General features: G+C 45.7%; 1 protein-coding gene across 4 annotated transcripts in view; it reads right to left on the bottom strand.

Moving 5' to 3' along the window:
• LOC136632018 (NACHT, LRR and PYD domains-containing protein 3-like) overlaps positions 1-22,944 on the bottom strand; it is a 1,080,175-nt gene that overhangs the window by 87,264 nt on the left and 969,967 nt on the right. For all 4 annotated transcript variants that reach the window (XM_066606558.1, XM_066606556.1, XM_066606554.1 and 1 more), the window contains exons 3-5: positions 18,749-18,918; positions 12,830-13,001; positions 8,373-8,438 (exon numbers count right to left, since the gene is read on the bottom strand). In XM_066606558.1, the coding sequence (XP_066462655.1) occupies positions 8,373-8,438; positions 12,830-13,001; positions 18,749-18,918 (408 nt within the window). The remainder of the gene's footprint in view (positions 1-8,372; positions 8,439-12,829; positions 13,002-18,748; positions 18,919-22,944) is intronic.

Here is a 22,944-nt window from a genome sequence, read left to right as displayed (position 1 = left end):
AAGTAGTGAGCTCGCCCCTGTCACATGGGCAGGAGGAGGATCATGGGGGTGCCGCTGGGACATGTAAAACCTGCAGTAACAACCAAAGATCGTGTTAGATTCCAGCAGGCTGCATCTACTATACAGGACTGCCCAAGATATTTCTGTTTCCTCAGCCAGATCAAACCGAGCTAATCAGTAAGAACTAGAGATGATGCTTGATGCTCGTTCGAGTACTCGTTTGAGAAAATTTCACCCTCTCCTCCCCAACCCTGTGCACGTCTATAGTAGTGACGGGCTGGCCAGATCAGGTGACCTAGGATCATAAAAACTCAGGTCACCTGAGGCTCGCCTGACACGGTGGCTGGATTAGCTGAGGAACAGAGCTGCTGTGAATGAGGGAGAGCGTTAGTGTAGGTTAGAAGGAGCGTTTAGGCAGGAATCCATCTGCAAAGAACCCAACAGTCCTTTTTAGGACTACGACCCCACTTTTCTGCATCATCAGTTTGGCTGCCTGGGACCAGTAGTGCACAGAAAGCATTCACAAGCATCGCGGCTGCATACTGTTACCAGTTCTATACAGTATACTGCTACTGGTGTACACAGACTGTATAGGAACTAACAAAACTCCTCTCATTTGTCATTTTTTTATTTGTTTTTGGCTGAAAGCATACGCAAAATACCCCTGTGTGTGTCCTGTCGATCGACACTATATAATAAAACTGTACACATTTTACACTGTCTATTTTTGGCTTAAAGCGTACGCAAAATACGCTTAGTGCCTGTCCTCTCGATCCTCACTCCATAGCAAAACTGTACACATTTTACACTGACTAGTGTTAGCTTAAAGCGTACTCAAAATACCCTTAGTGTGTGTCCTCTCGATCCGCACTATGGGTAACTATGTAACAGGACTGTACAAATTTTACACTGTCTATTTTTGGTTTAAAGAGTATGTAAAATACCCTGGTGTGTGTCCTGTCGATCTACACTATATAACAAGACATTACGCATTTTACACTGTCTATTTTTGGCTTAAAGTGCACGCAAAATAACCTTAATGTGTGTCCTGTCGATCCACACTATATAACAAGACTGTACGCATTTTACACAGTCTATTTTTGGCTCAAAGTGTACGTAAAATACGCTTAGTGTGTTCTCTCGATACTCACTCTATAGCAAGACTGTACATATTTTACACTGTCTATTGTTAGCTTAAAGCATACTCAAAATACCCTTCGTGTGTGTCCTCTAGATCCGCACTATATAACAAAACTGTACAAATTTTACACTGTCTATTTTTGGCTTACAGCATATGTAAAATACCCTTAGTATGTGTCCTCTCGATCAGCACTATGTAACAAGACATTACGCATTTTACATTGTCTATTTTTGGCTTAAAGCGTACGTAAAATACCCCTGTGTGTGTCCTGTCGATCCACACTGTGTAACAAGACTGTACGCATTTTACACTGTCTATTTTTGGCTTTAAGCGCATGTAAAATAACCTTGTGTGTCCTGTGGATCTATACTATATAACAGGACTGTATGCATTTTACACTGTCTATTTTTGGCTTAAAACATACGTAAAATACGCGTAGGGTGTGTCCTCTTGATCCGCACTATATAACAAGACTGTACACATTTTACACTGTCTATTTTTGGCTTAAAGTGCACGCAAAATAACCTTAATGTGTGTCCTGTCGATCCACACTATATAACAAGACTGTACGCATTTTACACAGTCTATTTTTGGCTCAAAGTGTACGTAAAATACGCTTAGTGTGTTCTCTCGATACTCACTCTATAGCAAGACTGTACATATTTTACACTGTCTATTGTTAGCTTAACCCCTTGAGTGGCAGGTTTCCTATCACCCTGTCGTGCCCACCAGGGCAGGTTTTTTAAAATGGTCTAATCATTGAATTTCAACTAGTTTTGCAGTTGCGTCTCAAGAGCCATAACTTTTTCATTTTTCCATTGACATAGCCATATGAGGGCTTGTTTTTTGCGGGACAAGTTGTGATTTTTTAAACAGGGGGAGGAAAAAAAGAAATGGGGAAAAAAGAAAAAAAGGGGCAATGTCATTAAGGGGTTAAATAATGTATTAACTTCCTTCTCTGGGTCATTACGACGCATGGATACCACATGTGTGATTGTATTTTTGATTTTTTACAAAGTAAAGGGAGACAAGTGTTTTTTTTATTAATAATTTTTTTACTTTTTTTTTTTTTTTTTTTAATTTTTTTTTTTTAATTTTGTCCCTATAGGGGACTTCCACAGGGACCCATCAGGACCCCTGATCACATTCCGGGGGTCCGATGGTGACAGCCCTTTACATGCTGCAGTGACAACCCTTTACATGCTGCAGTCACATAGACTGCAGCATGTAAAGGGTTAACACAGCAGAGATCGGAGGTTTTCTCTGATCTCTGCTGTAAGAGCTAGTACCTAGGTGTCCTCTGACAGCTAACAACTAGCTCTCCCTGCCACAGAGACCATCGGCTTGCTTCTGACAAGCCGATGGTCTCTATGGCAACCTGTAAACAAAGCAGGACATTGCTGACATGTCGGCAATATCTTCTGCTGGTTTTTCAAAGCCCTTGCTTTGTTCTCTGTGGGTCTGTGCAGGCAGAGCACACTGTCACAGCTTGTGGCATTGTGCTCTGCAGCTCCCATAGTGATGCATAGCCCGGAAATCTTCCGGGCAGTATCGCTATGAGCAGTGGAGCTCGGCCCCGGAAATTTTCCGGGCGTGCCACTCAAGGGGTTAAAGCATACTCAAAATACCCTTCGTGTGTGTCCTCTCGATCCGCACTATATAACAAAACTGTACAAATTTTACACTGTCTATTTTTGGCTTACAGCATATGTAAAATACCCTTAGTATGTGTCCTCTCGATCAGCACTATGTAACAAGACATTACGCATTTTACATTGTCTATTTTTGGCTTAAAGCGTACGTAAAATACCCCTGTGTGTGTCCTGTCGATCCACACTATGTAACAAGACTGTACGCATTTTACACTGTCTATTTTTGGCTTTAAGCGCATGTAAAATAACCTTGTGTGTCCTGTGGATCTATACTATATAACAGGACTGTATGCATTTTACACTGTCTATTTTTGGCTTAAAACATACGTAAAATACGCGTAGGGTGTGTCCTCTTGATCCGCACTATATAACAAGACTGTACACATTTTACACTGTCTATTTTTGGCTTAAAGCGTACGCAAAATACCCCTGTGTGTGTCCTGTCAATCCACACTATATAAGCAGGCTGTACGCATTTTACACTGTCTATTTTTGGCTTAAAGCGTACACAAAATACCTCGCAGTTTGCGTAGCATTTTTACGCAGTGCATTATACAACATGATCAACACTAGGGGTAAGGGTTGAGGACGTGGATGTGGGTGTGGGTGTCCAAATGAGGGTATAGACAGAGGCCGAGATCCTGGGTGGGGTGAAACAGTGCCTGTTGCTGAGAAAGAAGTAGAACACCGTGTACCAACGCTCCATAGCTTCATCTCACAGTTTGCAGGTCCGCGTGGTACACAATTATTAAAACCACAACATTGCGATCAGGTAATGACATGGATAGCGAATAATGCGTCCAGTAATTTATCCACCACCCTGTCTTCCACGCAGTCCACTCACGCTAGCCAAGGGACTGGACCTGTGAATCCTCACGCTGATCCTCCTTCCTTCCAGCCTGGTCACTCCAGGAAAAGGAGAGATTAAGAAAAGGAGAGATTCAGAACAGGCATACTCACAGCAACTGTTCTCAGGTCCCTTCCCTGAGTCGCAAACAACGGTTCATGAGCCACCTGAGGATTTTGTCATGACCGATGCCCAAAATTTGAACCTTTCACAGTCTCAGGGTGAAGAGGGTGGGGACTTCCAAGTAGTGTCTCAAGAGGTATTTGTTGATGATGATGATGATGAGATACAGTTGTCTGTCAGTGAGGTTGTTGTTAGGGCAGTAAGTCTGAGGAAGGAGCAGACTGAGGATTCAGAGGAAGAGCTGGTGGATGATGAGGTGACTGACCCAACCAGGGTTGGTAAGTCTACTAAAGACAGCGCTTCAGAGGGGAGGCAAGTGCAGCACCAGAACAGGTTGGAAGAAGCAGTAGGGTGGCCAGAGGGAGAAGCAGGGCCAAAGCAAGTAATCCCTCAACTGTTCCCCACAGCACCTCCTCGCCGCAAGCTCCTGTGCAGAGGGCTAGGTGTTCGAAGGTCTGGAGGTTTTTTAATGAGAGCGCGGGCAACCGACTAACAGTGGTGTGGAACCAGTGCCACACCAAGATCAGCAGGGAAGCCACCACTACCAGCCTGAACACCACAAGCATGCGCAGGCATATGATAGCTAGGCACCCGACGAGGTTGAATGAAGGCCATTCACCGCCTGCGGGTCACACTACTGCCTCTTCCCCTGTGTCACATGCTGGCACTGAGATGCAATCCCCCTCCCAGGACGCAGGCACGAGCGTCTCCCACCCTGCACCCACTACTTCACCTGCACGATCCTCCACTGCCTCCACCAATGGGTCCCAGCCCAGCGTTTAGCTGTCCATAACACAAACATTAGAGCGTAAGCGCAAATATGCAGCCACCCACCCGCATGCACAATTGCTAAACGTGCATATCTCCAAACTACTGAGCCTGGAGATGCTGCCATAAAGACTGCTAGAAACGGAGGCTTTCCACAACCTCATGGCGACAGCTGTCCCTCGCTACTCAGTCCCCAGCCACCACTAGTTTTCCCTCTATGCTGTCCCCGCCCTACACTATCATGTGTCACGGAATATCAACTGTGCCCTCACCAACGCAGTTACTGGGAAGGTCCACTTAACCACTGACATGTGGACAAGTGTTGGTGGGCAGGGACACTATGTCTCTCTGACGGCACCTTGGGTTAACCTGGTGGAGGCTGGGACCGAGTCTGACCCTGGGTCTACTCACGTGCTACCCACACTGAGGATTGTGGGTCCTACCTCGGTCATGGTTTCTCCGGCTTATTATGCCACCTCCTCCAACCCCCCCTGTTCCTCCTCCTCCACCTCTCAATTACCATCTGTGAGCACATCGCCAACAGTCAGTAGCTCGAGGAGCTGCAGCACTGTCATGGGGAAGCATCAACAAGCCATGCTGAAACTCCTGAGCTTAAGTGACAAGAGGCACACCGCTCAGGAGCTGTTATAGGGTTTGACGGAGCAGACAGATCTGTGGCTTTCGCCGCTGAACCTCCAACCAGGCATGGTCGTGTGTGACAATGGGCATAACCTGCTGGCGGCTCTGCAGCTTGGCAGACTAACACACATGCCATGCCTGGCCTACGTGTTCAATTTGGTGGTTCAGCGCTTTCTTAAAAACTACCCCAATTTGTCTGAGCTGCTCAGCAAGGTATTTTGTGTGTGCGCACATCTCAGAAAGTCCACCACAGATGCTGCCACCCTCAGGACACTTCAACAGCGCTTCCAGCTGCCAGTTCATCGACTGTTGTGCGACGTGCCCACGTGCTGTAATTCAACATTGCACATGTTGGCCAGGATTTATGAGCAGCGTAGAGCCATTGTTGAATACTAGCTGCAACATGCCCATTGGAGTAGTAGTCAGCCTCCGCACTTCTACACAGAGAAGTGGGCATGGATGTCTTACATCTGTCAGGTGTTAGGAAACTTTGAGGAGTCAACACAAAAGGTGAGCGGCGATGCCGCCATGATCAGCGTAACCATCCCGCTGATTTGCCTGCTGAGAAGGTCGCTGCTAAGCATTAAGGCCAACGCTTTGCAGATATAACAGAAGATGGGGGATGACAATACGTCGCTTGATAGCCAGATCACCCTCAGGTCTGTTTCTCAGCGTGTATTGGAGAAGGAGGAGGAGAAGGGGGAAGAGATTGCTGCCCACACTGCAGAGGGTACCCATGCTACTTCCTTCACATCTGTTCAACGTGTATGGGCTGAAGAGGAGGAGGAGGCTGAGAGTCATTTTCCTAGTGAGGACAGCAATGTGTGCATACTGGGACTCTGGCACACATGGTTGACTTCATGTTAAGCTGCCTTTCCATGACCCTTGGATTACACACTTTCTGGCCAACATGGATTACTGGATGTTCACCCTTCTCGACCCACGGTATAAGGAGAACATTTCCACTCTCATTCCCGAAGAGGAAAGGAGTACGAGAGTGATGCAATTCCACAGGGCCCTGGTGGAAAAGCTGAAACTAAACTTCCCATCTGACAACGCTAGCAGCAGAGGACATAGTTCAGTGGGCCAACTAGCAGGGGAGATGAGGGGAACAGGCAGCATGTCCAGTGCAGGCAGGGGAACACTCTCCAAGGCCTTTGCCAGTTTTATGGAACCCCAGCCAGACTGTGTCACCACTCCCCTGTCTAGGCTGAGTAGGAGGGAACACTGCAAAAAGATGGTGAGGGAGTACATAGCTGACCGTACCAACGTCCTCCGTAATCCCTCTGCTCCATACAACTATTGGGTGTCAAAGTTGGACATGTGGCGCAAACTTGCGCTGTATGCCTTGGAGGTGCTGGCCTGCCCTGCCGCTAGCGTGCTATCAGAGAGGGTGTTTAGTGCTGCTGGGGGGATTATCACAGATAAGCGTACCTGCCTGTCAACTGACAGCACCGACAGGCTTACACTTATTGAGATGAACAAAGCCTGGATTTCCCCAGACTTCTCTTCTCCACCTGTGGAAAGCAGCCTAACATAAAGTATCGTTAAGCTGGAACAGGAGAACCATGCACCCTCTAACACCCCAAAAAAGGGTAGAAGTAGCTTGGTCTATCCTTCTCTGATCTGCCTCCTCCTCTTCCTAAACCAGCATGTCATCACACTAAACAGCCAATTCTTCAGAGGGCCAAAAGGCTGTGTAAAAACTATTTTTTTCGAAGGGCTGCCTATAGGCTCTGTCTAAACAATTTTTTTCTGAGGGAGGCCTCCAGGTTCTCGCCCCCAATTTCGAAGAGGTTCACCACTACAGTTCAGCAAAAATGTCAGTATGCTGTGGACTACTGAGTAGGCGAAGGACTGCGCACTACCCTGTCTGGGATGGGGACAGCTGGACGCTGTGCTAGGAAAAATTTCAGTATGCTGTGGACTACTGAGTAAGCGAAGGGGTGTGCCTTACCCCGCCTAGGATGGGGACATCTGGACGCTGCACTGGGAAAAGTTTTAGTACGCTGTGGATGCAGACTCGTGCCTGCGTCCTGGGGGGGATTGGAGAGCAATGCCAGCATGTAACACAAGAGAAGAGGCAGTGGTGTCACCCGCAGGCGTAGATTGGCCTTTTTTCCACCTAGTGTGGTGCTTAGCTAAGATGTGCCAGCACGTGTGCCTTGCTGATTATGGTCTGGCCCAATTTAATTATTAGGGGGGTGACCACCAGGCTCTTGCCCACAATTTGGCTTAATAGTGCGACCTGGGAGCCTCAAATGCATCCATGCATGCTGCCCCTGCCGTTCCCTATCGATTTCTGTGGTGTTTCCATCACTTTCTGATGTTTTCAGGTGAATCACACACTCTCCCCTATGCAGAGCATGGGTCAACTTGAAAAATGCTCGAGTCTCCCATTAACTTCAATGGGGTTCGTTACTAAGGAGGAGCAAGCACGCTGGAATAAGGCAGTTACTTGAGCGAGCATCATTCTTCTCGAGTAACTGCATTCTTGTCTGAGCAGGCTCAGAGGGGTGGCGCGTGGTAGCGGGGTGGGGAAGTGTGAGAGAGATCTCTCTCCCCCCCCCCCACTCATCCCCACCGCCCCCGGGCCTGCTCAGACAAGAATGCAGTTACTCGAGAGGAGCGATGCTTGCTCGAGTAACTGCCTTATCCGAGCATGCTCGCTCATCTCTATTCGTTACTCGAAACGAGTTCTCGAGCATTACAAAAAGTTCGACTCAAGTAATGAGCACTTGAGCATTTTGGTGCTTGCTCATCTCTAGTAAGAACTAATCTCTTATTTGCATCCCTCTTATTTTTCAGAGCTGTCTTGTATATACTGTGTGCCCCTTTATCTTAGTATAATGTATATTCTTATATACTTTTTAAAAGCACTGCTGTTTATATGCAATAAAGTTTTAACCTTTATTAAGTCAGTCGTGCCGCTCAATAAACCACCCATGGACCCTGACAGGTGTGGTAACTCTGCCGGCTGGTGAGCCGGGAGGGTCTGCAGCCAGTAGCAGACTAGAATGTAGGTGGCTGACCTGCCTTGCAGGAAAATGCTCAGTGATGGCAGTGAGTATTTTTGGGGTGCGACTTATGCTTCATCTTCCAAGAGGTGCTGAATCAGGGGAGTTGGAAATAAGTCATCCCTGTGGTTAGGCTCCGTGTCATCTGTGATGACCCCAGAATACGTGACATAATATAGACTTACCTTTCAGTTCTGGGATAAGTTGATGCCCGTATTTATCTAGTACAATTTGCTCCACCAGACTGTTACCTATAAGAAATGACAGATATGAAGGACTCTCTACTGAACAGACATCACAGCGCTGGATGCACAGTTGTAAATATTAATATAAAGCACAGAGGATGTACATACAATAACGGGTTCACATACATTAAATATATATATAACACCACAGGAACGATAAACATCTACTAAATGACTAGCAGATTTACACTGGGGGAGAGGACCTTGCCCACAAGAGCTTAAAGTCTACATGGGAGGGTGAAGGAGACAGTAGATGAGGTTAGAATGGGTTTATGTTTGGTAGCAGTGGGGTTACTGTAGATTGGAGGTTTTTCTGAAAAGTTAAATTTTCAGGAGGGGCTTTGGATGCAGAAAAACAGACTATATGTCCCTGATCCTGTTCGACTGGAAGTTCTTAAACTAGTCCATGATTCAAAACTTGCAGGCCATCTTGGAGTCGCGAAAACTCTTGAACTATTGCTTCATTCATTTTGGTGGCCTAATTGTAAGAACAATATGTTGCCTCTTGGGTAATGTGTACACAAAACTGTAGCATCTTACCGACACTCGGTAGGAGCCGCAGGCGTAGTAGCCGTGTGGGACCGCAGAATAGTCAGATGAAAGCCGGAGGTTATCAGTAGGTAGTCACGTTTGCGGTACAAATGGATGAGGCAGAAAGTGTAGTCATATGGAAAGCCAGGAGTCATTATTGGGAAGCCTCGGTTTGCAGCACAAATGGATGAGGCAGAAAATATAGTCTGGAGGAGATCCAGGAGTCGAAAGCAGGTAGTCACAGCTTACAGGAGAGAAGTAGGTTAGCAAATGCTGCTTGATAAAGGCAGTGAAGCACAATAATCAAGCGATGGTGCAGTGGTAGGGTTAGGCTTTTATAATGAGTTTAATCAGAAAACAGAGGCAGAGTCAGGATGAGGAGGGGCAGAGACTAGATTACTAGGGAACTGTCCATAGGGCTGATGACTCAATAAGAATGGCTACTGCTTGGCATGCAGGAGGTTCCCGGTTCAAGTCATGACAGAAACTAGACACCTTAATCTCTTCCTTCAACCATCCAGGCCGTAGGATCAATATTAGAGATGAGCGAACGTACTCGGTAAGGCCGATTTCGCAATCGAGCACCGCGATTTTCGAGTACTTCACTACTCGGGTGAAAAGATTCGGGGGGTAGCAGCGCGGAACAGGTGGGAGCTCTCTTCCCCCCGCTCACCCATGGCGCCCCCCGAATCTTTTCACCCGAGTAGTGAAGTACTCGAAAATCGCGGTGCTCGATTGCAAAAATCGGTCTTACCGAGTACGTTCGCTCATCTCTAATCAATATCAATGGACTTTATTGTCAATCTCCCCACTTCTAAATACTGTCAACTTTATTGTGGTGGACCAACTCAAAAAAATGGCCTATTTCATTCCCACAACTGAACAAACTGAAGAATTAATGATCAAGGAGATTTTTAGGCTGCATGGAATTCCTGATAATGTAGTTTGTGATAGAGGGGTTCAGTTTACATCAAGATTTTAGAAAAGCTTCTATTCAGCCTTAGGCCCGTTTCATATGGCCGATGAGTTTTTACACTGGCCGCGTCGTGGCCGAAAACTGAATGAACGGCAAGAAGCTGTGATCAAGTCGCAGCCAGAATCTGCGTTTGCTTTCCCGTTCACAAGGATAGCTGCAATGTTTATACATAGCAGCCTGGAATTCACTCAGTCGGCTTAAAGGGGTTGTCCCGCGCCGAAACGTTTTTTGTTTTTTTTTCAATAGCCCCCCCGTTCGGCGCGAGACAAACCCGAAGCAGGGGTTAAAAAAAAAAAAACATTTTGTACTTACCCGAATCCCCGCGCTCCGGTGACTTCTTACTTACCTTGTGAAGATGGCCGCCGGGATCTTCACCCTCGGTGGACCGCAGGTCTTCTGTGCAGTCCATTGCCGATTCCAGCCTTCTGATTGGCTGGAATCGGCACACGTGACGGGGCGGAGCTACGAGGAGCCGCTCTCCGACACGAGCGGCCCCATTCAGAAGGGAGAAGGCCGGACTGCGCAAGCGCGTCTAATCGGGCGATTAGACGCTGAAGATTAGACGGCACCATGGAGACGGGGACGCCAGCAACGGAACAGGTAAGTGAATAACTTCTGTATGGCTCATAATTAATGCACAATGTATATTACAAAGTGCATTAATATGGCCATACAGAAGTGTATACCCCCACTTTGTTTCGCGGGACAACCCCTTTAAATCCACGTAGTTGCTTCTAGAACCAGCTGTCATTTTGCAGCATTGGACACTGCTAACCCCTTAGTGACCAAGCCTGTTCGCGTCTCAATGACCAGGCCAAATTTTGGAAATCTGACGTGTCACTTTAACATAGAATAACTCCGTAAATGTTTTGCATATCCAAGTGATTCTGACATTTTTTGAGGTGGTAGAAATAGACCGATAGAATTTGTGTATATTTATAAAAAGTGTCAGATATTGGAAATTTTTTTTAAAAAAGAGACATTTTGTTTCACATATTTAACTGCAATATCTCAAATATGTGCAAACATACTGTACAAATTTTTGATGATATATATTTCCATCTGTTTAATTTATTCTGGAAGCAAGTTGGAAGAACTTCAGTTTTTTTTAACTATTTAAAAGATGTACACATTTAATATTGATTATTAACATTTTGAGGAACACTTTGTTTTCCTGCACAAAGCCAAGATTGCAAAGGCTCAAAGGTGTCAGAATGATAGATACCCCGACAAATGACCCCATTTTAAAAAATACACATCTTAATGTATTCACTGAGGGGGGGGGGGGTCAGGAGTATTTTTGACCCCACAGTTTCTTTTCAGGAAATAATGCAATTTTGCAAATATGTCATTTAAAAGACAGGATTTTTTCTATAGTGCACATGAAAATGTGGATTTGCACCCAAAATGCATCCCCGTTTGTCCTGTCTTCAGAAATATACTCATTGCGGCCCTGATCTAATGTCTGTATGTACAACGGGGCCCAAACTGAAAGGTGGCTTTCAGAACAGACATTTTGTTTGAAGGTGTTTTAGGCCCCATTGCGCACTTGTAGAGCCCTTGAGCGGCCAAAACAATAAAGAACTCCCACTAATGACCTTGTTGTGAAAACTAGACCCTTTAATGAATTCATCTCGGGGTGTACTGCATATTTTGCCCCGCAGTTTTGCATGAATCTAAGCAAAGCGATAGGAAGAAATTACGATTTTCATTTTTTTGGCAATTGTGTCATTTTCAAAACATTTTTTTTGTACAGCACACATATGAATGAAGACTTTCACCCCAAAATGAATACCCCCCCCCCCCCCCCTTTGTCCTGTGTTCAAAAATATACCAATTGTGGTCCTAAACTTCTGTCTGGCTGCACAACCCGGGGACAGCAGGGATGAATCCTCTGCCACAGCTGTCACAGCTCTCACAGCTGTGACAGAAGTCCTGGATGCTATCCATTGCTTTCAATGGGGTCGGCGTTGCTGCCGGCCCCATTGAAAAAAGTGGTTTTGTGGCTATCAATGAATAGCTTAGTGCTTAGCCAATCGGCACAGTACTTTCAGGAGGCAGGGATTTTTTAAATCCCCGCCTGCTAAAAGTGCCGGACAGCTGTGCAGCCGGAGGTAGCCAGCCGGAGGACGCGTCTGAGCGGCGGCGAAGTTAGTAAAGATTTTTTTTTAGTTTTTTAGCCAGCTAGGGATGATTTTCAGGGAAGGGCTTATATTTCAAGACCTTTCCCGAAAATCATGCTGCGAGGGTTGCCACAAAACCACTGCTTTCAATGGGGCCGTCAGCATCGCCGACCCCATTAAAAGCAATTGGATAGCATCCTGGACTTCTGCCACAGCAATGCGTAGCTCTGCTGAAACATTACAAATGAGTATGAAACCATTGAAAATCATTGGTTTCATAATCACCACTGTCGCATCGCAGGGAAAAAAATTGCAAGTGGGCGTGAGCCCTTACTCACAGACTAATAACGTTGCAGGAAACCCAGAATAATCTTTTGGAGATGCTACAAGAAGCCCAGGGAAACTATAAGAAGGCAGCGGATAAACATGGCTAAGCTCCTCCTACCTGTCAGGTTGATGACAAGGTATGGTCATCTACTAAAAATTTTAAAATGCATGTACCATCTCCAAAGCAGGGTCAGAAATCCATAGGAACTTCTCAGATTACTGCAAAAATAAGACAAGTTGTTTAAGATTCCCTAACAGACTGAAAATCCATCCTGTGTTCCACTTATCGCTACTCAAACTATTCAAGGAGAACACTTTTCCTGGAAGAAGTCAGCCATCTTCTCTACCAGTAAATGTCCAAGGCGAAGAAGAATATATTGTGGTCAGTGTAAGTTCTGGGAACCCCTATTATATGACTGACATCTCATACACAATGTTACCTCTATAACTGAGCTCCTCCAGCACAGCTTTCAGGCCGCGGGAACCATGACGCCTCCGCAGAGCATGAAGACTAACCCACAGCGCTATCACAGCTTCTCTTCCTCCATGGAAAATGTCCTGCAGTAAAATCCGTGCAAAGGCTCTTCTGTCATGTTCTAGACTCTGGTATTTCTAGAGCACAAGAAGGATTACACATAAGGGTCATTCTACAGAGATCAATAGTACAAAGGGTTAATACACATTCATATCATATCAGTCCTTCCTATAATGCCCCGTCCGGAGAAAGATAAATAGTTGTGGAGAAAACCCTTCCTGAATCTACAAGCAAGCAGATTATTTCACAGGACGTAATCACCCCCTTATATACAATGCATCCAGAAGCTCCTCACACCCTCTCACCTTCTTACATGTTGTTAGGTCCTCTCCTTGTGTTCCCCATCATTCTGCACTCAGTACCCATAGTGACAAAATGACAACAGAATGGGAAAAGTCTTTGTAATTTTTTTTTTGTATATGAGGAACTCCCATTTAGCATTGGTATCCGTATTCACACCCAATACTTAGTTGAAGCAGTGATTCCAGCCTCCAGTCTTCTTGGGGGATGATGCTACGAGGTTTGAACCCCTGGATTTAGGGTTTTTCTGTCCTCTGTCAGGTTGGATGGGGGCCGTCTGTGGACAGCTGTTTTCAGTTATCTCCACAGATGTTCCATTGGGTTCAGGGTTTTGGCCAGGAAACTCAAGGACATTCACAGAGTTGTCCCTAAGCCCCTCCGGTGTTGTCTTGGCTGGGGTCTTAGGGTCATTATCTTGTTGGAAGGTGACCCTTCTGGACGGTCAGAGGTCTCTTGTGCTCTGTATCAGGTTGTCATTATCTCTGTACTTTGCTCCATTTAGCTTTCCCTCCACCCTGCCTGGTCTCCCCTCCACCAACATGATGCTCCACCACCAGGCTTCACTGTAGGGATAGTATTGGGAAGGTGATGAGCAGCGCCTGACTGGTCTGGTCTCCCCTCCCCCAGTATGATGCTCCACCCCCCAGGCATCACTGTAAGGATGGTATTAAGCAGGGGATGAGCGGCGCCTGGTTTCCTCCAGACAGAAGGTTTAGAGGCCAAAAAGTTACATCTTACATAGTAAAATGTGTGCTGAGCTGATGTATATAATCCTATGTTATATAACACTGTCTGCTGAACTGTGTATCTAACCTTATCCTGTGTGATACTGTCTGCTGAGCTGTGTATCTAATCTAATCCTGTGTAAGGTACTGGTGTATTATGTCGTCACCAGAAGCTAGGGGTTTGACAGGAGGAACACCACTGTAACGCCCCTAGCTCAGGATTGCTTGAATGCTTTAAAGGTGCTAGTAGTGTGTGGATGTATTTTTGCCTGCCATGCCCAGTTAGGGTAAGAGTTAGTCTTCCTGTTAGGCTTAGCTTATTCACTGTAAATGCTGCCATGTTATAGCGGTAGCATGCCAGCATTTACAGCTAATAATGTAAGGCTGACACGAAAACTAACCCTCATCCTAAACAGGCATGGCAGGCAAAAATACATCCACGCACTGCAGCTATCATTCACTGCTCGCTGCGGGCTAGACAGCCGCCAGCTCTGTGGTCCTTGTCGGCCGCCGGCGGTGTGCTCCGTGGTGGCTGTCTGTTCCCTGTTGCCCGCCAATGTTGCCACTCACTCACTCTTCTGGTCCGCTGTCCCTCTGCCAGCACTGCTCCCACTGTTGCCGCCATCTCCTCATGCCGCAACATAATGGCACTTGGGGGAGTTGAGACGCCGGCACTGCCTTTGCCATCTCTGCCTCTGGATCCCAGGCCGGTGCTGCCCTCCGTCCATCTCCCAACAGCACTCGCTGCTGTCCTCTTTGCAGGTGCCGCCGCTCCAAGCCTTGCCGCTGTCCTCCTCCCCCAGCCAATCAAAAGCTGCGGGCGTTATTCAGTTTTTTTGACAGCTGTATTTTGTCGCCACCCCTTACTTCCAGTAGCGACATAATACACCAGTACCCCTGTGTACTACTGTCTGCTGAGCTGTGTATCTAATACTCTCCTGTGTGATACCGACTGCTGAATTGTGTATTGAATCCTCTCCTGTGTGATACTGTCTGCTGAGCTGTGTATCTAATCATATCCTTTGCGATACCGACTGTTGAACTGTATATCTAATCCTCGGTACGGTTGTACCCTGTCTAGAGATGAGCGAGTACCAAAATGCTCGGGTGCTTGTTATTTGAATCGAGCTTTTCGTAATATTCGAGAGCTCTATTCGAGTAACGAACCCCATTGAAGTTAATGGGAAACTCGAGCATTTTTTTATTTGACCAGCCCGATGCCGTTTGTTTTCCCGTTCTCTCTCTCTCTCTCTCGTTCTCTCTCTCTCTCGTTCTCTCTCTCTCTCTCTCTCTCTCTCTCTCTCTCTCTCGTTCTCTCTCGTTCTCTCTCTCTCTCTCTCGTTCTCTCTCTCTCGTTCTCTCTCTCTCTCGTTCTCTCTCTCTCGTTCTCTCTCTCTCGTTCTCTCTCTCTCGTTCTCTCTCTCTCGTTCTCTCTCTCTTTCTCTCTCTCGTTCTCTCTCTCTCTCTCATTCTCTCTCTCTCTCTCTCTCTCATTCTCTCTCTCTCTCTCATTCTCTCTCTCTCTCTCATTCTCTCTCTCTCTCTCATTCTCTCTCTCTCTCTCATTCTCTCTCGCTCTCTCTCTCTCGTTCTCTCTCTCTCGTTCTCTCTCTCTCTCATTCTCTCATTCTCTCTCGCTCTCTCTCTCTCGTTCTCTCTCTCTCGTTCTCTCTCTCTCGTTCTCTCTCTCTCTCTCATTCTCTCCCTCTCTCTCTCTCTCTCATTCTCTCCCTCTCTCATTCTCTCCCTCTCTCTCGTTCTCTCTCTCTCTCGTTCTCTCTCTCTCATTCTCTCTCTCTCTCGTTCTCTCTCTCTCTCTCGTTCTCTCTCTCTCTCGTTCTCTCTCTCTCTCGTTCTCTCTCTCTCTCGTTCTCTCTCTCTCTCGTTCTCTCTCTCTCTCGTTCTCTCTCTCTCTCTCGTTCTCTCTCTCTCTCTCTCGTTCTCTCTCTCTCGTTCTCTCTCTCTCGTTCTCTCTCTCTCGTTCTCTCTCTCTCTCTCTCTCTCTCTCTCTCTCTCTCGTTCTCTCTCTCTCTCTCTCGTTCTCTCTCTCTCTCTCGTTCTCTCTCTCTCTCTCGTTCTCTCTCGTTCTCTCTCTCTCTCTTTCTCTCTCTCTCTCTCTCGTTCTCTCGTTCTCTCTCTCTCTCGTTCTCTCTCTCTCGTTCTCTCTCTCTCTCTCTCTCGTTCTCTCTCTCTCTCTCTCTCTCTCTCATCAGAAGCTTTAGGGGCGGTAACAAAGCATGACTGTCACTTGGCAGGTCTCCACCCATTTTTCTGGTGGTGACAAGGTACAACAGTACTCTAATCCTCTCCTGTTAGACATTGTCTACTGAGCTGTGTGTCTAATCCTATCCTCTGTGATACTGTCTGTTGTATCTAATCCTATTCTGTGTGATACTGTCTGTTGTATCTTATTCTATCCTGTGTGATATGGTCTGCAGAGCCATGTATCTAATCCTATCCTCCGTGATATGGTCTGCTGAGCCATGTATCTAATCCTATCCTGTGTGATTCATAATAACATAATACAGTATGTTAGGCTGAAAAAAGACAAATGTCCATTGAGTTCATCCGTTGAGCAAGAGGAAGCAGAAAACCCCCCAATGAGGCAGAAGCCAATCTACGCCGTAATGGCAGTCAGAATAATCCCTAGATAAACATTTGAAAGTTTCTACCGGACTCCAAGAGCCGGATCAACAACACCGCTGATCACCTAATGTCTATATCCTGTAATATCATTGCACTCCAAAAAGACATCTAGTCCCCTCTAAAACTCCTCTATGGATTTTACCATCACCACCTCAGGCAGAGAGTTCCACCGTCTCACTGCTCTTACAGTAAAGAATCCCCTTCTATGTTGGTGATGAACCTGTTTTTTTCTTGATGTAACAGATACCCTCTCGTTACCATCGCAGTCCTGGGTTTAAACAAATCATGGGAGAGATCCTAGTATTGTCCCCTCATGTATTTACACATAGTTATTTGGTTGCCCCTTAGCCATCTTTTTTCCAGGGTAAACAATCCCAATTTTGATGGCCGCTCTGTGTACTCCAGTCCTCTCATTCTGTTTATTAATTTAGTTGCCCTTCTTTGGACCCCCTCAACCAAAACCATTCCTGAGCAACGGTGTGCAGAACTGTACAGTGTTACATGTAAGGCCTGACAAGTGCCTTATGTAGTGAGAGAATAATGTTCCCGTCCCTCACCCATATGCCTGTTTTAATGCACCCCAAGACTTTATTTGCTTTTGCAGGAGCTGACTGGCATCGATTGCTCCAGTAAAGTCTACATTCCACTAGTATCCCCAGGTCTTTTTCCATCTCACTTTTCCCTAGCAGTACCCCATTTACTGTATATTGGAGAAATCTGTTTCTCCTGCCCATGTGCATAACCTTACATTTATCAACATTGAACTTCATTAGCCATTTTTCTGCCCAAACTCCCAGCTTATCTAGGTCCGTTTGCAGCCACACATTGTCCTCTTTTGTATTAATTGTCTTGTATTATTTCACATCATCTGAAAATATTGATATTTTACTGTGCAGCCCTTCTATCAGGTCATTGATAAATATATTGAACAGAATGGGACCTAATACTGAACCCTGCGGCACCCCACTAGCAACGGTGGCCCAATCAGAGTATGAACCGTTTATTACCACCCTCTGCTTTCTATCTCTGCACCAGTTCTCTACCCAGCTGCAAATCTTTCGACCAGACCGAGCTGTCTCATATTATCTTGGTGTCATCAGAGCAGAGACTTGCAGACTGAGGATCCTTTAAATGCTTTTTGATAATCTCCAGGTGGCTTCAATGTGTCTTATTGAGGAGGCTTCTTTCTTGCTGCTCTGCCAAAAGCCCAGATTGGTGGAGGCTGCAATGATGGCCAACCTTCTAGAAGTTTCTCCCATCGGCACACAGGATCTTTGGAGCTCAGTCAGAGTGACCATTGGGTTCTTCGTCATCTCTCTTACCGAGGCCCTTCTCCCCCTTAGTTTGGGGGCTGGCGGCTCTCGGAAGAGTCCTGGTTGTTCTTCCATGGAAGTATTATGGGGCCGTTGGGCTCTTGGTCCCCTCTCTTACAAGACCCTTCTCCCCCTTAGTTTGGGGGTCAATGCCTCTAGGGAGAGTCCTGGTTGTTCTTGCATGTAAAATTATGGAGGCCTCCACACAATCCTGTCTCTGAGCTCTACGGGCAGTTATTTCCTCCTCCTTGGTTTTGGCTGTGATATGCATTGTGAGCGGTGAGACCTTATATAGACAGAGGGGTCTTTTATGTCAAATCAACTAAATTTACTGCAGGTGACTAATCAGGGAGTAGAAACATCTCAGACATGATGAAGAGAAATGTGAGCCCCAGAACTAAATGGCAAGTGCCATACCAAAGGGTGTGAATACTTATGTCAATGCAAAATGTTAGTTCTTCATCTTTCAAGAAAATTTACAAATATTTCCACCATTCCGTTTTCACTTTGTCATTATGGGGTACCAAGTACAGAATGATGGGGAAACAGAAGGCCACAACATGGCAACATGTAAAAATGTGGGGATTTTCCTAATGCATAGTATGTGTGCAGGTAAGGGGTTAAATACTCCACCTAGACTGAGTTATGAGCTTTCGGAGTGTTCTCCATTAAATATAAGCTGCTGCCTTCTACTAAACTGGAAATAGACATCTTACTTTGTGATATGAAGCACAATTGTATCCCAGCCCCTTGGAGACAGCAGGACTTCCACCTGAACTAAACTGCTTCTATAACACATGGGGCTCTTGTATACAACACCGCTGGTTCATCTTCTCTCACCTCAACATCTGGGATATTTCGGGACCTCAGTTGATCCAAGAGAGAAATAGAACTCAAGTTCTCCACAATGTGGTGCAGATCATCTTGGAAATATTCATGTATCATCCTCACTGCATGGTCTTCATACTGACAAAGCTGCTGGTGAAACTGCCGGGTCTCATCATCATCATCTAGGAAATGAAGAAGACACAAGAATGACGTCTTCTAGAACCTGCAGAGGACTGACGGCATCTCATGTATAATATTCCTGTCCACTAGTGAGAAATCCCCCGTAACTTAGCAGCACAACTAGAAGGTAATTACATGGGATATTTCTTCTTTGATCTTCGTATAGATGCAGATAAGCAGCACATCTTATGGGCCATTTACACGGGACAATTATCACTCAAAATCCATTTAAACAAAAAAATTTGAGCAATAATCGATCAGTGTAAATACACAAAAATCACTCACTGTTCATTCGCAGGTGTTATCGCTGACTTTCAGTCGGCTTAAAAACCATTGCTGGATCACAGACTTCTTGTTCGGTTTAAACACTCCCGGCTCAGCACTTCACTTAGAATCTGAAGCACTGAGCGAGAAGCCCGTGATCCACTGGTGAGCATGAAGAAGGCTTTCACAAGCCGAAATGTCGCTGTCTGTGGGTGATGGGATAATAAAGACCACCTGATCTTATTGCATCCTGGAGTGCTGCCAGTTCTTACTCATTTTCTGGACTATGGAGATTTTTTAATTTGGATCTCCTTACTGGCAATTGCACACAGGTCTGACCCTTATTGGGATATTTGCTTATGCTGCTGATCTCTTGGTGATTCCCACTGGTGAAGTCTGTCAGTGTAGTCATTTACCCAACTGATGGCCCGTGTAGAAGGGCCATTAGTTGCCGGTGGATGTGTGTGGGTGTGTGTCTGGGGACGGTGGTGTAGGGGGGGGGGGGGGGGGGGCTCATATCTTTAGGCTCACTGAAGTCTTTGTTAGGTGCCATTAGCTACACAGCACAATAGCTTCACCACTGTGCAGCCGTCTCTAGTACAGAACGGTGACAGATAATTAGTAATAGAGGGGGAAGGGGTGTCCTCTGCTCAGGATCCTTATATATTGGTCGGAGTGTAGAGCAGTTATAAAGAGCATCTCTCTCTGGTGGACCAGTCATTTCCTGTATTACCCAGGAATCCCATTGATATGAATGAACACTCTGCAATGTTTCATTTTCCCTGTAGGGGTGCTACAGAGAAAGTGGACACTTATTGACAGGTTTCCCTACAGATTATAGCTGATCGGTACTGGTCTCAGCAGGGGGACCCTTTGTCATCTGCTCATTGTCAAAAGACCCTTCTAACAAGTAGGAATCATCCAAAGTGGGGAGACCCATTATTACATAGTACTTCCAGATGATCCTTTTTAGCCACTGGTTCTTTGCATTTGAAGCACAACTAATAACGGCAAGTTTTGTTGTTTGAGCATCATATTAGGATATATTAGCATCATTTCAATTGACTTGATTTAATTAGCATTTGGTTGACATCTCCCGGGGGCTGTGAACCTCTATTGTCATTGGAAATGCAAAGAGGTTTATGAGATCTAAAAAGTTAGGAAGAGAGACATTAATTTAGGGGCTCCCAGTGGACAACTATAAAGGGTACCATACATCTCTAGCAGGATCAGTTAGGGATCAGATGGTGCTGGCTGCATGGTCTGCTGTCTCAAATGGACTGGAGGTGCGAAGATGGGGATTTGTCTCGCAAGAAAAGGGGATGTATCAGCAGGAAAACACTATAAGGGATTGAGGCATTAGGAAGACCATGGCCAATGTGGGATATTCAGAAAGGGGCACCGTGGTGTGGGCACAGTATACCGATTAATGAGAAGAGCTCACCCACCACCCATTTCCTAAGTGTTAATAGCTGAATCTCTACACTTCTATGACTGCAGAATCATTGTGGTTGGACATAGTGAGCGAACTGGGGAAAGTAATTTATATGATTCTTGTAAAATTAAAGCCTGCGGATTACACCGGTACAACTGAATATTCTCATTCATTCTCTCTCTCTCTCTCAGCAAGCGATATACTGCTGTGGACGTGTGGATGCTCGCACGTCACAGCAGGAAGTGGTAATGCAGTGAGGGGTCAAAACGGGGAGGGGTCGAACTCGGCGTGGTACTCGCTTGAGTAATGAGCACCATCGAGTATGCTAATACTCGAAGGAGCATGTTCGCTCAACTCTAGTTACGAACCATTCCCTTTATTTAAGATGGTAACAGTTTGGACGTGCCGTAATATTACTATTCGACTGTTTTTGTTGGAAAATGATGCTTGGATCTTGACTTCCTCCTGTAAGAAACATTACTTTAAGATTGAAAACCAAATAAAAAACTTTGTTTAAAGAAACATTACTTTTCCTCTGTAAGAACCAGTGAAAGTCGCCCATCATTATTGGACTGTACTTCCCATTGTAACGGTCTTCAATGACTGAGATGTCTTGCATGTGTAATAAAAAGTGAATAGAACCCATTGATGTCAATGGGTTTGTTCACATGAGAGTAATTTTAACATGAGGTATAATTGCGTGAAAAAAATATGCAGCATGCCCTTGTTGGGGCATATTATACATTTCAATAAGCCATTGAAGTGAATGGGCGGGCACAAATACACAGTGAGTACATTGGAAACCTGCTTATTTACACATCAATTCAATGAGCCTATCTATTGAAAGGCAGCATTCCTTGAAGCCAAAGTCAGACTTTCTATACAAGTCTTGTTACAATGACCAGGAAATAAAAGCAAAGCCAGACTCCATGTACATACAGCTGTTTCAGGGTTTTTGCCCCTCATCAGTGTACAGTAGGAATCTGGCTTTGCTAGTGAGAAGCCTGGGACGGGGGTCAGAAACACTATATTTTCTCCTTAGAGAGAGCAACTATATTATAAACTAAGTGAGGAGACTCAAATGGCCACGCACGCTCCTCTGGGTAATATGTGCATTTCAAAACATGCCAGAGCAGGCCAAAAACAAGGGTGTAAGTGAATTCTGGACTTGCAAATACGTATCACATTTGCATGACTGAAATGCACTTATATCCATTGGAATGAGCCCCAATAGTGGAAAGAGCCCCAGTAGTAATAGTGACCCCAACAGTGGCCTCAGTAGTAACAGCGTCCCCTATGTTGTTACCAGTACTGTCCCCCATAGTGGCCCCAGTAGTAATAGTGTCCCCTATATTGGCCCGAGTAGTAATAGTGACCTCCATAGTGGCCCCAGTAGCAATAGTGTCCCCTATATTGGCACCAGTACTGTCCCCCATAGGGGCCCCAGGAGTAATAGTGTCCCCTATATAGGCCAGAGTAGTAATACTGGCCCCAGTAGTAACAGTGTCCCTTATATTAGCACCAGTACTGTCCCCCATAGTGGCCCCAGTAGTAATTGTCCCCAATAGTGTCCCCAGTAGTCACAGTGTCCCCTATAGTGGCCTCAGTAGTAATGGTGTCCCATATATTGGTCCAAGTAGTAATAGTGACCACCATAGTAGTCCCAGGGATGCTTCCCTATCAGAGGCCAATAGCAACCCTCCCATTGGTTCAGGAATAGGTAATCTAGCGTCATGAGGTTTCATTGCAGAAGATATATCTGGATACAGAATGTTATCTCTCTGTTTACTGGAGAAACCTTTGGTATTTGTCATGCAGAAATAACAATCAATATAGAAGTCTCTTCGTTCTCGCCATACCATCGGAATGGTGAATGGCATTCTACACTTGGCTTCGAGCCTCTGTGTGAGATAAGTGTTACTGACACAGATGATGTGCGATGCCACTTCTTATCTTGATCACCAAGCAGTATTCTGAAATACTTGTGATAGGCCCACTTTACAAAGGATCTTATTTTACTCTGCTGTATCTTTGTTGTGAACTGTCCACAGACATAGCAGAAATTATCTGGGTTGTTCAGACATCTGCGCCACTCGGCCATATTGTTATCACATTTTGAAAAATAGTCCCAATCTAACCAATGACCTGTAAAAACACATGTTAGGTGCACTGGACAGACACGGTCTTCTGTTCCTGTGTATGGCAAACATGGGTGTCGTCCCATTCTGTCTGTTCCCTGAGCTTGTGTTCACTCTCTTCCAGGACTCCTAGGGTTAATAGCTTCTGGTCTCCTGTTCAGCTGATTCACATTTTCCTATTACCGCCCTAT

The sequence above is a fragment of the Eleutherodactylus coqui genome, chromosome 6 (assembly GCF_035609145.1).
Source record: "Eleutherodactylus coqui strain aEleCoq1 chromosome 6, aEleCoq1.hap1, whole genome shotgun sequence".
NCBI classification, from domain to species: domain Eukaryota; kingdom Metazoa; phylum Chordata; class Amphibia; order Anura; family Eleutherodactylidae; genus Eleutherodactylus; species Eleutherodactylus coqui.
The sequence above is the reverse complement of the archived record's forward strand: the minus strand, read 5'-3'. Positions and strand labels throughout refer to the sequence as shown.